The 14,342-nt window shown below is 47.4% G+C and overlaps 1 protein-coding gene across 2 annotated transcripts; it reads left to right on the top strand.

Moving 5' to 3' along the window:
• The first annotated feature begins 2,702 nt into the window (after nt 1-2,702).
• On the top strand, nt 2,703-13,926 carry pcdh12 (protocadherin 12). Of its 2 annotated transcripts, none has more exons than XM_076046511.1 (5): nt 2,703-5,791; nt 7,828-7,913; nt 8,773-8,924; nt 12,071-12,235; nt 12,703-13,926. In XM_076046511.1, the coding sequence occupies exons 1-5, from the start codon at nt 2,906-2,908 to the stop codon at nt 12,966-12,968; spliced, it is 3,555 nt and encodes a 1,184-aa protein (XP_075902626.1). In that variant the 5' UTR covers nt 2,703-2,905; the 3' UTR covers nt 12,969-13,926. The 2 variants fall into 2 exon arrangements, with proteins under 2 accessions (XP_075902626.1, XP_075902625.1); XM_076046510.1 differs by having other exon boundaries at nt 2,704-5,791; nt 7,825-7,913.
• Nucleotides 13,927-14,342: the final 416 nt, after the last annotated feature.

Genomic DNA, 14,342 nt, shown 5'->3' with positions numbered 1-14,342 from the left:
AAAAAAAATCCCAGCAGTTTGTTGTTTCTCTGGCTTGCGCTTTTTTCAGATCCGATCCAAGTTGGAAACAAAGACAGGAAGACGCTCGACCAGGGCGGAGACAATTTCACCAGTGGGGGGGGCTTGTCCTTCTCAGAGTGCTTTTCATAAAAAAAAATAAAAAAAAACAAATCAACACCTCCGTGCACCTCAAGGTCCAGTGTGTAATATTTCGATTGATTTATGATTTTTATATTCGTAGAAGCTTAATATACTGCTTTAATACATTACTATGTGACGACCTGAGGAGAGGCATCAGGGAGGCCAAAACTGTTTACAAAAGGACAGTGAAGGATCACCCATTACAGGGGCTGCGCTGTGACATCAGGAGACCCAGATGCAGGGCTTGCAGAAGAACTGAACAGCTTCTTTGCACGCTTTGAGTCTCCAACACAGCTCCCTGCCACACTGCTGCAGGCCCCTCCAGCTTCCAGCACCCCCCCCCAATGACTCTAGAAGTTCAGGGGGTCACACGCGTACTTCGGTCAGTGAACTCAACGAAGGCAACCGGTCCAGATGGAGTACCTGGTGCTGAAGGCCTGCGCTACAGGTCAATAAGGGTCTTGTCTCAGTTAGCTGCCATCTTACGCTGCCATATTTCTAAGGAAGCCTGGAGAGGACAATCCAGCTGCCTGACGAGTTTGTAATGAGGGTGAACACTGGTGTCCTCATATAAACCAACGAAGACAAGGTGGACATCCGGGTGTGGGTGCATAGGCCACCGTAGTTCACTTCAAGTGAGGGAGGGGGAAAGATGCCGCAATCTAAAATGCAACCACTTATTGTCGCTCTTTCTTCCTCGAAATCTCCAGATATTATTACACACTGGATCTTTAATAGTCTGAGTGTTGGAAGTGAAGTGAGTTGACAGAGTCAATGGCGTTTGTGTGCTAGCAACCTTAGCATACATTAGCAGTGGTAACTTTGAAAACTCCCAAGCTACTCCCCTGCTCCACTGCAACGCTTCCGAACTACATGTTAGCATTAAGGGCTACTAAACTATCGTGCCCCCTTGTGGGCCCGCTGCACTACATGAGGGTACAAAAACCCCAATAAAAACAAAACAAGCTTCACTCAGAGCAGCTGTGGCTTCCTGAGCCTCCTGCAGGTCACTGGGATCTGCAGGCCAGACGAGCTGCAGATGAGCCCCGGCTGCACCACGTTACCAGGGTGACCACACAGCAACTTCACACAGGTGGTGGAGTGATTAGAAACAGACGCGCGCCAGTGTGTGTGTGTGTGTGTGTGTGTGTGTGTGTGTGTGTGTGTGTGTGTCTGCAAAAGCATTCACTTCCTGTAACATATCCAACAGGGAGTCGTAGTCAGTCACACACACACACACACACACACACACACACACACACACATAGCTATAGTCTGCTGAGTGGTCACTGACAGGAGGCTGATAATCAAATCTGATTGGCTGACCTCTGACCTGCTAGGGTTTGTATCTCATGACAAAAAAAAGAATAATAATTTCAAAAAATACAATGATAAAAAAATGTAAAATATCAATGCTACTTCACTACTGCCGTCTGTTCATTGTTTTCTTTTTCCTTCATTTTTTTTTTTACCACTTGTTGAGGAAAGCCATCCCTTCCTCTGGCGCCACTAGTCACATGACTTCAGTATAGCCTGTCCACCCCACCTCCCCCCATCACCCATCACCCACATCCCTCCTCCCCTCCTCTTTGGCCCATGGAAAAGCGATACCTCTGAACCGTCCGCGTGCCTGATTCTCTTTCATCCCGCAGGATATTTTTCACACACACACACACACACACACACACACACACACACACACACACACACACACACACACACACACACAGAGGTTAGCCCCTGGTGCATGATGTTAAATTTCACCAGATCTGGAGCAACTTTGCAACTCTTTTTAAACTTTGAATTCAATTTTGCCTCAGCTTTAAGCTGACATTTTCCAACCTTAACTTACAAATTGCACATTTTCAAATTGTACCTACAAACCGTTCAGGGGATTTTTTTTTCTTGAGTGCATGTGTTCTCCATCAGTTTTCACTGAGAATTTTTTTTGTCACCAAATGGAGGTTCTCTGCGATTGTGTTTGTTGATGTGGTCGCGCTTGCTCCAACTTTGTTTAAAACTCTGCTAATTGCATTTCTTCCATTCAGCTTTCCAAAGCTTGTTTCTGATCTTTAGTCAAGTGTGAACATTAAACAAACATAAACAAACAAACAAACAAACAAAGACGCAAACCTTTTTGATTCAAGTTGACGAAAAAAGCTGAAGTTCAAAACTAAGTCAGTTTTTTTTTTTTTTTGTAGTGACCATTTGTGGACCTTAAGCTGCTCAATCGTGCAGGTTAAAGAAAAAAATCTGAGGCCTCAAACTGGTGATCGTGACAGGATGAAGGGGGAGAAGAAGAAATACCTACCTACACACACACGCACACACACACACACACACACACACACACACACACAGAGTTGGTGTCATGTTTCTTTAAAAGCACTCCAGAGGTGGAGGCGGGTCTCCTCAGAGGGATGGTGGAGAGGGGGGGACAGGAGGACTTTTCTTTGTCTGGAGCTCCACGATCATTTGCATCGCTAGGCCCTGCCCCTCCTGCGTCCGGATTGGACGGGGGGAGAGGGGCTGCTCAGCATGTGGAGAAACTTCATCCAAACTTCCCGGAGCCTCGGCAGAACTCTGAAGCTGAAGGCAGAAGGACGAGCCGGCAGCTGTGTGAGTTAGAAGTCGCTGGGACGTGATGAGAGCCGGCAATTGGTCGGGTCCGTCCAGACTGGAGGCAGAGTCCTAGTCTGGCCGCTGCTGGTTCTAGACTTTTGAGTAAAGCGTTTTTTTTTCCTCAACTATTATGGCTGTTTAGATGAAGCTGTCTTGGACTGGATTTATTTTCGGACTGGAGGTCATGATGCTGCTGGTTCTTCTCATGGTTTTGAGTGTTTGCTGTGAAGTTGAGCTGGTTGAACCCTCGTCCATCACCATCCAGTACCGCGTTCTGGAGGAGCAGCCATCAGGAACTCAGGTCGGCTGCCTGGTGAACGACCTCCGCCAGAGGGATGTAGGCGGACCCTTTGAGGATTTCCAGGTGGTGGAGCACGAGAAGTCCCTGCCCTTTGCTGTCAGCACTCGTGACGGCGTGCTCTCCACCCAGGGCCGCCTGGACAGAGAGGAACTGTGCCGCGGATCGGACCTGTGCGAGGTGGCCTTCAGCGTCCTCTACAGGAAGGGCGGCGCGGTGAACTGCCTGCGGGTTCGCGTGGAGGTGATGGACCAGAACGACCACAGCCCCAGCTTCCCTAGCATGGTCCAAGAGGTGGAGATCTCGGAGGCAGCCAGCGTCAGGATGCGGATCCATCTGGAGCAGGCCGTGGATCCCGATGCAGGGCCCAACGGCCTGCAGACGTACACGCTGTCTCTTAACCACCATTTTGCCCTGGACGTGACCGTGGCTCCAGGTGGGACCAAGCAGGTGGAGTTGGTTGTGGTCAAGGAGCTCGACAGGGAAATTCAGGACACGATAGAGCTCACCCTCATGGCATGGGACAAAGGAACCCCCCCCAGGTCTGGGAACACATCGATCTGCGTTAATGTTTCAGACTCAAATGATAACAGCCCCACATTTGAGGATAGCATGCCCACGGTGGAGCTACCAGAGAACACGCCTCGTGGGACCACCATCATAAACCTCAAGGCCACTGATCCTGATCAGGGTGCTAACGGGGAGGTGGTATATTCACTTAGTAAACACACTCGACCAGAAGTTCAGCGATTCTTCTATGTGGACTCCCAAACTGGAGCTGTGAGTCTGAAGGCCCCTCTCGACTATGAGGTCCAGCCCTCCTATGAAGTCATAGTGGAGGCCCGGGATCGTGGGCCCAACGCCATCCCCACTCACTGCAAACTACACGTCAAACTCCAAGACGTAAATGACAACGCACCCAGGATCACCGTGATCTGGACTCCCCCAAACTCGGCCGGGGCCACGGTGTTGGAGGGGGCACCAGAAGATACCTTCCTGGCACTAGTGATGGTCTCTGATGCTGATTCGGGAGACAATGGGAAAGTGAGGGCCCAGATCCAGACTGGATCAGGACCCTTCCGCCTCAAACATGCTGAGAGCTCAAATTACATGATTGTTACTGATGGCAGCTTGGACCGGGAGAAGGTGATGAAGTACAACATCACTCTTGTGGCGCAGGATCACGGAGATCCACCCCTGTCCTGCGTTAAACACCTCCTGGTCAGTATTCTGGATGAGAACGACAATGCCCCAGTCTTCTCCACCCCCCTCTACAAGGCTTCCTTTGAGGAAAACAATGTGGCAGGCTACCGCGCACTTAAAGTTGAAGCCAAGGACAATGACCTGGAGCTCAGCGGAAGAGTGTCCTACCACATCCAAAATTCCAATGTGGACGACGATTCGCAGCATTTTTCCATCCACCCAACCAGCGGTGTCATCAGCGTGCAGCACCCGCTAGACTACGAGGAGTCCAACACCTACAAATTCATCGTGGAAGCTGTGGACCAGGGTCACCCACCTCTCACTAGCACAGCTTCGGTGCAAATCGACATCCAGGATGTCAATGACAACTACCCCGTCATCAAGGAGCCAAAACCCAGAAACGGCCGGGCAACGCTCAGTGTTCCTGTCAACACAGACCGGGGTGAAATTGTGACCGAGCTGGGGTATGATGAGTTAAAGGCCGACTTACCACTGGATCGCCCAGTCTTTGAAGGCTTTGTCGGGTTCCACGCCTCCACTATCAAGGCTGAGGACGCAGACTCGGGGCCAAGTGGACAGTTGCGGTACTTCATCGCCCATGCGGACCTGGAGGGACTCTTCTGGTTGGACGAGTCTACGGGCCAGCTGTTTGTCAACACCACCAATGCCACTGAGCTAATTGGAAAAACCTTCACGGTCGACATCGCTGTGTCCGACATGGGTAGTCCGAGTCTGACCGCCGAGGCCATCCTGGAGGTGACCTTCATAAACCTGAGGGACCACCTGAAGAACTCGTCACCGGGTACCCGGGCCCAGCTCAGCTTCACCATGATGATGGCCATCTGCCTGGGCGCCACCTGTCTGCTGCTCCTGCTGGCCGTGGCCTTGGTGACCACCTTCTGCCGCCCGGAGAAACGGGACGGTGGGGCCTACAATTGCCGACAGGCCGAGTCCACCTACACCTGCCACCCGAGGCGCCCTCAAAAGAACATCAGGAAGTCCGACATCCAGCTGATTCCCGTCATCCGAGGGCGAAAAGAGGAGCCTCCCGAGCATGATGGCGAAGCTCAGCCGTTGGCTTCGTCTCCGGTGACGTCAGAGGAGAAGCAGCAAGCCGAGCGACAGTACACCTTAGCGCCATCTGTGCTAAACACGAGCTTCCAGTCCCAGGGGTACCTGGACGGTGACGCCACCACTCACACCAGAGCTCTCCGCAAACCGGCAAACATCGAACTGGACAGCACTCTGACGATGGCCGCCTCATATCGGACGCTCCGCAAGGTGCGGAACCCTTCATCGTCCTCGTCTTCAGGCTCACAAACCAGCACCCTGAAGCGCCAGGCTCGGGCAGACGCCAACGAGCCGAACACGGCAAGTTCTCCAGGCCAGGCGACGCTCAGGAGGCCCAAGACCTCAGAAGGCCAACAGGACGCTGAGCACTGCCAGATGCTGCGGAACCTGGTGCGACTGTCCATGGCGGCGTTTGGAGACTCCATCGAGCTGTCTGCTGCCTCTCCAGAGGTGCAGGTGAGTCCGCCGAGAAATTTTCACTGCTCGGAGAGTTTTTTCATGGTTTCATGGTTTGCAGGATTCCGGACACACTTCATGTTTTTGTTTACGAGGACCACAGTTGCACCCCTAACTCAAGATTTTAGGGGGCATAAGCCGAAAATCTAGTGGGCATCACTGTAAATGTAAAAATATATGTAAAAGTGAGAAAAGTACAAATTCCCATTTCCTTGCATTTTCACTGTATTACTGATAGATACGTATATAGAGATACTGATATATAGATACTACAATAAATGCAGACACGACAATGTTTTAAATCCAGAAACTTTTGACGTTTGTCAACAACATAATATATTTTTTTAACAATAATAAAACAAAAAAAAAAGGAAAATTTACTGGTCAAATACGCACAAGACAATGGAAAACTTAATGGCACTTTATCAAATTTCAGGGGCAAAATGCAGCCATGTGAGGGCAGTCTGGAGCCCTCCAGTGACTGAAAGCAACCATGAATTAAAATTGCGTAAATGTGCCAAAAAAAAAAAAAAAAAACTTCTTCAGCTGTGGCACATTTACATTTAATTAATATCCCTCCTGCTGTTAATACGCCAATGAGCTGGCAAAATACCTTTCTTTAAAAACAAACAAACAAACAAACAAACAACAACTAATCATTGTTTCTAAGTCGGTTAAATACTGGGGCCATATAGCCAACCTTTCTTCATTTTCTGTGACACTAACTGTTCTCTGGCACTCTACAGAAGACTGACCACGATATTTATTTCATGTGCTTTTAAACTCCAGCATGAGAGTAATTAAATGTCGGCCTGCAGGCGGGAAGATCAATCTTAAAAAGAAGTCCATTAACTGAGTGTGCGTGGAAGCGCGTGCACACACACACACACACACACACACACACACACACACACGCACACACACACACAGCAGGTAATGCTTTAATTTTTTTTCCACAAGCCTCTCTGCTTGTTCAGCGGCCTGTGTTATGTGGTACCACCTTGAAGCCTGAACAGCGGTGTAGTTTATTCAAGTGCTGGGTGGTTAAATATTATTTGAATATTATTAATATCACAGATCAAATGCCGGTGGGGTTGCTGTAGAACATTGTTGGGGTACACGCTAACACAGCTCAGTCACTTATCAATGGACCCAATTGAAGGAGAAAAAAAAACCCAACTGTATTTCAATAAACTGGCACGACCGCTGATAATCACGTGAAACAAGTCTCGGCTGGCTCTGCCTTCCTCACGTGAGTCACATTAGCAGAGAGGAAATGGCCATTTCTTTTTTCTTTTTTAACCACAAGCCCCTCCTCCACTGCCGACCCAGTTGGCGCTCCTCATCTCCCCGGAGGACTGCAGAGGAAGGGAAGGACGGGGGATTTACTGTTCACCTCCACCTGACACACACACACACACGTGCGCGCGCGCACACACACACACGCACACACACACACACACACACACACACACACACACACACACACACACACACACACACACAGCTCTAGGTTTCAGCGCCTGTCCTCACAGGAAACGGCCGGAGAAGAATAGGCTTTTACACAGAGGCCACTTCCTGTGGCCTCAGCAAGCACACACGTGCAAAAATACACACGTCAAGGCTGAAACAAAGTTGTACATTAACAGTCACACACACACACACACGCACACACTTACACATACACACACGTGCACTGGTTAATAGTGTGTGTGTGTGTGTTTCCTCCCGAGCTGCAGTGTGTATCCGCTGTATAACAGAACCGTCAGCAGAGTTCTGCAGTGAGACAGGCGCTGATGCTCTGTTCTCACACACACACACACACACACACACACACACACACACACACACTCCAACTCCAAAAAACAGTCAAACTGACCTAGTTTTTTTTTCACAGATGAAATTGTCAGAACGTTTCAACTTTATTCATCAGGAGTTTGCTGCCTCTGTCTGATGATGTCACTTCCTGCTTCTCCTCCTCCTTTTCCTCCACCTCCACCCCCTCCTCTCCCTTGTCCTCTGGGTCCCTGCAGCAGATCTCCCAGCTCCTCTCCCTCCTCCGACAGGGTCAGCTGCAACCCAGGCCAAACTTTAGAGGCAACAAGTACTCACACCGCAACAGGTGAGTTTCTCCTCCACAACCTTGCTGACTCCTCCTTCTCTTACTCTCCTCCTCCATCCATCATCTTCATCTTCTTCCTTCCTCTTCCCCCACCACCTCAGTGACTCATCCTCCTCTTCTTTGCCTCCTCCTCCTTCATCTTCACCATCTTCCCTGCTCCTCTTCCTCCACTGCCTCAGTGACTCCTCCATTTGTCATCTTCACCTTCTTCCTTCCTCCTCTTTCTTCTCCACCACCTCACTGACTGCTCCTCCTCCTCCTCCTCCTCCTCCACCATCATCTTCACCTTCTTCCTTACTCCTTCCTTACACTCCAAACAGATGTTTGTGTGTTGAAGCTACACACAAACAGCGTGTAGCTTGAATTGAGAGACCGAGCCACCTCTGGTGTGTTCCAGTTCCACAATCTGACCTCAGAGTTTTATTTTTAAAACTTTTGGCCTTCAAAACTGATGGAGCGTCTCGTGGCCTGCTGACACCGAAACAAGAGCAGGAGATGGTGGCAACGCCAGCCAAGACTCAGACAGGATATGTGTCTCTTTACTTCCCATTGTGTGTGTGTGTGTGTGTGTGTGTGTGTGTGTGTGTGAGTGAGAGAGAGAGAGAGCGCGTGAGAGAGAGCTCTAAGTACATTAACATCAACTACAATGAGATTAGGCTGAATCATCACACACAGAGACCAAATTATCTCAATTAAGTTTTTAAATCAAAAAATGCTTTTGTTTTTTTAAGGAGGTCTCGAAATGTTTTCATTTTTTTTGCGCTGAACACCTTGACCACTTATCCTCCCTGTTTCGTGTGAAGACGTGGTTGCTTTTAGATTCATGACAGCTGCGCGTGCTTGTTAAAACTCTGCCCAGATATGGAGGCCAGGACTGCTCTGATTGGCAGAGCACCAAAGACAGCGGACACGGCGAGAGCGAAGCCGGAGATGTGGACTGGGAGGCAGGGAGAGACTCGCCCATTGACCCGCAGCTGGACGACGGCCTCAGCAAACTGCTCAGCAAACCAGGTGAAGAGCTGCTACCAGAGATGCTAACGCGTGGCCTGCAATTACAATTTCCAAAGTTATGTGCAGACAAAGAAAAATAAGGCTGGGGAGTGGGAGGTGAGGTCTTGACCTCCGGTCAAGACTCTTTGATTGATGAGAACAAAAAGCAGCCAACATTTAACCCCCCCACAGAACACCCCCCCTCCCCTACCCCCAACAGAAAACATGGGACACGGTGACAAACGCAGAAAACAGGAAGTGGATGGGAAATAACACAGCACTTCCTCCTACACAGCCCCACTAACCCCCGTGGTCTGACTCAAGTCATGTTTACGGTCCAGATAAATAAACCTGGCTTCTTTTGTTCACAGTTGTTTTCATGCTGCAGAGCTGATTGACTCTGGCCGCAGTTAGCGAGTTAGCTGCAGCGAGCACAAACAATTGTTCCCGAGCAGATTTCTAGCAGATCTCTGTGAGAATGCATGCCTTGGGTAATGTTGTAGGATTAAAGGGGTGGACTTGACCAGTGTTAATGTGTCACCCTGCTGGGCTTGAAAGATTTTTTTAGACTAGCCATTAACGTAATAGCGTTATTAGACGACGTGTTTTTTTTTTTTTTCGAGCCGATGCGATACCGTTATGTTCCTTGCTTTTCAAGACTGATGCCGATACTGTTAACTGATAACATATTCACGTTTATTAAATTTAGATTCACCTGCAGTTTGTGCACACCTGGAAGTAAGAAAAACTGGATTTAACAAGTTTTACCTGTAGATTTGTCCCAACCAAAATGTCAAGAGATCACTACTATTAACAAAACAAAAACCAATAACACTTGTGTTTCCAGAAATGCACATATTTATTTATTTTTAAAACACCGTTGTGGCGATGCTGGTTTTTGAGGAGGCTAAATAAGGTTTGTGGTGTTGAAAATCAACATTTTCCCCCCTCGTGAAATATTTGCCGAACGTTTGTTGCAAATAGCAGGCGAAATGTCTTCTTCAGAGAACCCATTGTTTGACGTTCATGTCCTAGTGTGTCACTGTATCAGTGTGTGAGAGTGTCTTCCTGGCATTGTAGCGGCGGTGGAGCCGCCGGAGGGGAGAGGAGTGGCCGGCGGGGGGGCTGAAAACAGCAGTGGCCTCCACTTTGTGCAGTGTTTTGTTTTGCCTGTGTGTGTGTGTGTGTGTGTGTGTGTGTGTGTGTGCTGCTGGACTCACCTTGACACCCCCTGCAGGCCAACTAACTTCTTAGTGTAACTCACACCAGCGGCAGCTCTGTGTTGGTCGCGGAGGCTTTGATGACACATTCCTGCGTCACACGAGACACAAAAGTTTGACAGAGACTTTTTTTTTTCTGTTCAGGCCGACGTCTCAGGTGTTTGTCTCTGTGTGTGGCGGCACACCTACAGTATTCCCACGCAGGAGCAGCTGGGAGCTATAACTGAAGTCTGCAGGCTGTTAGCTTCATAAGGCCTTCGCAAAGGAGGATGCCTTGCAATGATTTTTTTTTTTTTAAATAAATAAATAAATAAATAATAATAAACCTTCCTATATATCCACGAAGCCAGTTTCATAGATATGTTACAATATCTAATACAAGTAATGAGAGTCTTGAAGTTGAGTTAATTTTGATATAGTTTAGAAACAACACAAACAAGTCACAGAGTGAAAATTGTCCGTTTCATAGAACCCACAAATTTTACATTTTTGCATAGAGAACCAAAAAAAAAAAAAAATCTAACCTTTTCTTTTGAACAGAGTTTTTCTGTATGAAAACACAAACATGGCACCAAATGTATGACTGTTTGTTGGCCCATAGCTATGGCTGGCAATGGATGAGGGGCGAGGCAGGTGGCGGAGTCACACTGATGACTTGTTAGTCAAAGCCTCCATGTGTCAAACTTGACTGAAAAAACTCAGGATGATCGCTGCAGGAACAGGATTCGCCTGCTGCTGCCGGTGAAAAAAGGCAATTCTTCTTGGGCCTGTCACTAAACTCCACCCACAATTTGTTTGTGTGTGTGTGTGTGTGTGTGAGTGTGAGAGAGAGAGAGTTAACTCTCTGCATCTGGTTGTGGTCAAATGAAGGCGACCGCAGGTTCCACCAGGCTGCTGAGCTTCTGCTGAGCCACCAAATCACACTGAAACAATTGGACACATTGACTTGTATGGCCACAATGTTACTCTGAAGCTCCACCTACTTCCTGTTTGGATACTGGAGAAAAAAACCTCACAGTTTGCAGTGTTTTCAGCTATTTTTTTGTCAATGTGTCTTCATTTCTCAGATCGGTTCCACTGTAGTGACGTTAAAAGGTGGCAGGGCCATGATGATTGACAGCGGATGAATTGCAGTCTGGCAATGGGAATACACTGATCAGAGCTGATAATATAATTAGCAGCTGCGACCCTTCAGATGTATTCAGTTTTTGATTCCCTGATGCTTCTGGTTTTGGGTGTTAAATCAGGTGGAATGGCTCCAACATATTGCAGGAAGTTCCCCACATAACAGGACGTAGACGCGTCCTGGAGGGGTGTCCCAGATAGGGGATTGTAAGAATGTCATCCTGTTTATGCTGCAGACACACAAACAAAGAAGAAGAAGAATTTATTTATTTATTTAATCTTTTTTTTAAATAAAATTTTTCCTTGAAGAAACATAGAACCACACAGATGAAAATGATACAAATACACACTGGTACATACAGACGCCAACATAACAAAAAAACAAAACAACTAAAAATAATAAGAAATAGATGATTGGAATAAAATAAATACATAATTTAATCTTTCAGAGTATCTGAGGTGAGAGAGGAGGAATAGGAGGAGGTGGAGTAGGATGAGTAGGAGGAGGTGGAGTAAGAGAAGGAGGAAAAGGTGAGGAGGAAGAGTAGGAGGAGGACAACTGGACTTTGTTCTTTTGATCTTGAAGCTGTTTGGTCTCTCTTCCGAAAGGCTTCTTTACATCTGAGAAAAAAAAGGTTGTAGAGTTCAAAGTATTTAACCACCAGGGGGTGTAGGCGGGGCTAAAGGCTGGTGGTACCTCACTCCTTCTGAACCCTTCTACCCCTCTAAATCCATTCTTCGCCCAGCTGGTTTCTCTCCATGTTACTCTATGCTGACGACAACATGTTTTGTTCCGTCTACCTGAATCTTCCTCATCCGCAGACGATGTTTTCTACGATGCGAGCGACCCGTCCTGGTTGGCCCGCCTCTCTCTGCCGCTCACCGGTGATTATCACGACAACGTCTTTGTCCCCAACGGGCCTCCGTCCCCCGAGAGCGACTTCCTGCCCCGGGATGTCCTGGACTCCTCATCCTTCTCCACCTTTGGTAAAAAGACACAAGAGACGCATTGTTTATGTGTGTGTGTGTGTGTGTGTGTGTGTGTGTGTGTGTGTATGTATGTGATAAACGTTAAAGGTCCAGTGTGTAAAATCTAGCCTGATTTCTAATTTCTGTGTTGCTGAAAGCTTAATATACTGCTCATAAATATATTAATAAAGTAGTTGCAGTACAATAACAATAGACAACAATTTTGTTTTCCTAACCATGGAATGGTTCTTATACACACACACACACAAATGGGGAAATCATATAAATTAAATTAAATTAAATTAAATTAAATTTAATGTATAGGTCAGTAAAAGAGTGCCGCAATCTAAGATCTGCCCACTTGATGTCACTGTTTCTTCTCAAAATCTCAAAATATTACAGACAATAGACCTTTATACCAAGCGCATCTTGACAGTATTGAACTGTAACACAGCTAATCGAGGACGTTTCTCTCGTCCAATCAGGGAAAACTCCAGAGAAGGATGGACCACTGGGCGGGGCTCTCCTGTCTGAGGTCAGCACGCTCTTTGAGATGCTGATGACGCAAAAGGCTGATGCCCACCCGGGGCCGCGGGCCGACGTCCTGTACCGCCTCTCCGCCGCCTACCGCCGCTCGCTGGGCCTGGACGCCACTGCTAACGCCGCCAACTCCGGCAATGCACCACGGAACCCTGGGACCCCTGAGAGAAGGTCAGGAGGGGCTCCGCCCACTGGCCTCTACTACCAATGAGTCCGGTCGCTTGCATACTGGAAAAAGCCCGACGATGCAGAAGCTGGAGACAAGAAACGTCAGACATCAGATGTTGACAGATTTTTGTTGACTGGACTGTAAATATGACGAATCGCTTCCGAGATTCCAGCCACAAAAAACTTTAAACCAAAGTATTTGGTGTGACTTTGGTGGGGTTTTCTTTTTTTCGACAGACGGGAGACGTCGGCAGCATTGTGTTGATGACTCTTAGGAACAGAAACTGAAAAACTCGGGAGAATGTATTGAATCCACTTTGTTGCAGGTCAGTTTGCAGTCTTAGCAGCCAAAATGATCTATATTGAGGCAATAAAAATGGTTTTGCATTTGGGAACAGAGGTAAAAACTGACGAATATACCATATATCAGGAGCGGGACCGTGAAAAATAATATTAAAAAAAAACTGCAGGATTTGTTTCTCATGTTTAAAAAAAAATATTTGAAGCCAAATCAGATCTTTTTTTGCTGTCTGTGTGTCTAACGAGGAGACTTTAAGTTTGAGTTAGAGAAAGTGTGAAGACTGGAAGGAAACTTAAAGCGGAGGGGAGGAGGAGAGCAGGTGTGTGTGTGTGTGTGTGTGTGAGTATGAAAACAGGAAGTGAAGGCCAGAAGTGGCGTAGGGACGACGGCGGTTGGATGCAGTCGGATGGTTTTTGTCTTGATGAGCAGCGTCACGACGGGAAGTGACTCTTTGTGTTTGTCTGAAGACAAAAACAGAGAGAACTGCCGAGTGACTCGCTGGCTCCTCCTAGCTTCACAGTGAACCACTGCAGGATGAGTGACGCTGGAATATTTTTGGAGCTTCGCAGCACTTTGTACAGAAAATCACGTTGTTAAGCAAACTTCTTTATCATTGAAATGTTTGTTCTTACTTAAGGTTGTTTTTTTTCTACTTTTTTTTTGTAAAATAAAGTTTGTATCACAAAAAAAAAAAAAAAAATCCCTGAGCTGGTGTTACTGTGCGTATGAGTGTGTGTGTGTGTGTGTGTGTGTGTGTGTGTGTGTGTTCTATTTATTATCACCCTATTCATTCTCTGAAGCTGTGTTCAAACCTTTGGTCCAAATCTGCAGGCGGTAAAATCAAAGGAACTTGACTTTTCTCATGTGGAGAGGAGACCAAAAAATAACGAATAATAGTAATAATAATAATAATAATAATAATACAACACCACCACCTGCTGGCCGTTTGATGACAGCGACACACAAGTGCAAGATGGCAGCAGCAGCAGCAGCAGCAGCAGAGTGAGGAAGCTGTTCAGAGCTCTCCTCTATCTGCTCCTTTTTGAGGGAAACTGTACCATTCTTTTGACGACTCAAATTAATTTGTCACATACACACATACACCAGTGCTGTGGC

Source organism: Nelusetta ayraudi, unplaced genomic scaffold (genome assembly GCF_046127955.1).
Source record: "Nelusetta ayraudi isolate G7.1 ecotype Tasmania unplaced genomic scaffold, CSIRO-AGI_Nayr_v1 ptg000090l, whole genome shotgun sequence".
Lineage (NCBI taxonomy): Eukaryota > Metazoa > Chordata > Actinopteri > Tetraodontiformes > Monacanthidae > Nelusetta > Nelusetta ayraudi.
The sequence above is the reverse complement of the archived record's forward strand: the minus strand, read 5'-3'. Positions and strand labels throughout refer to the sequence as shown.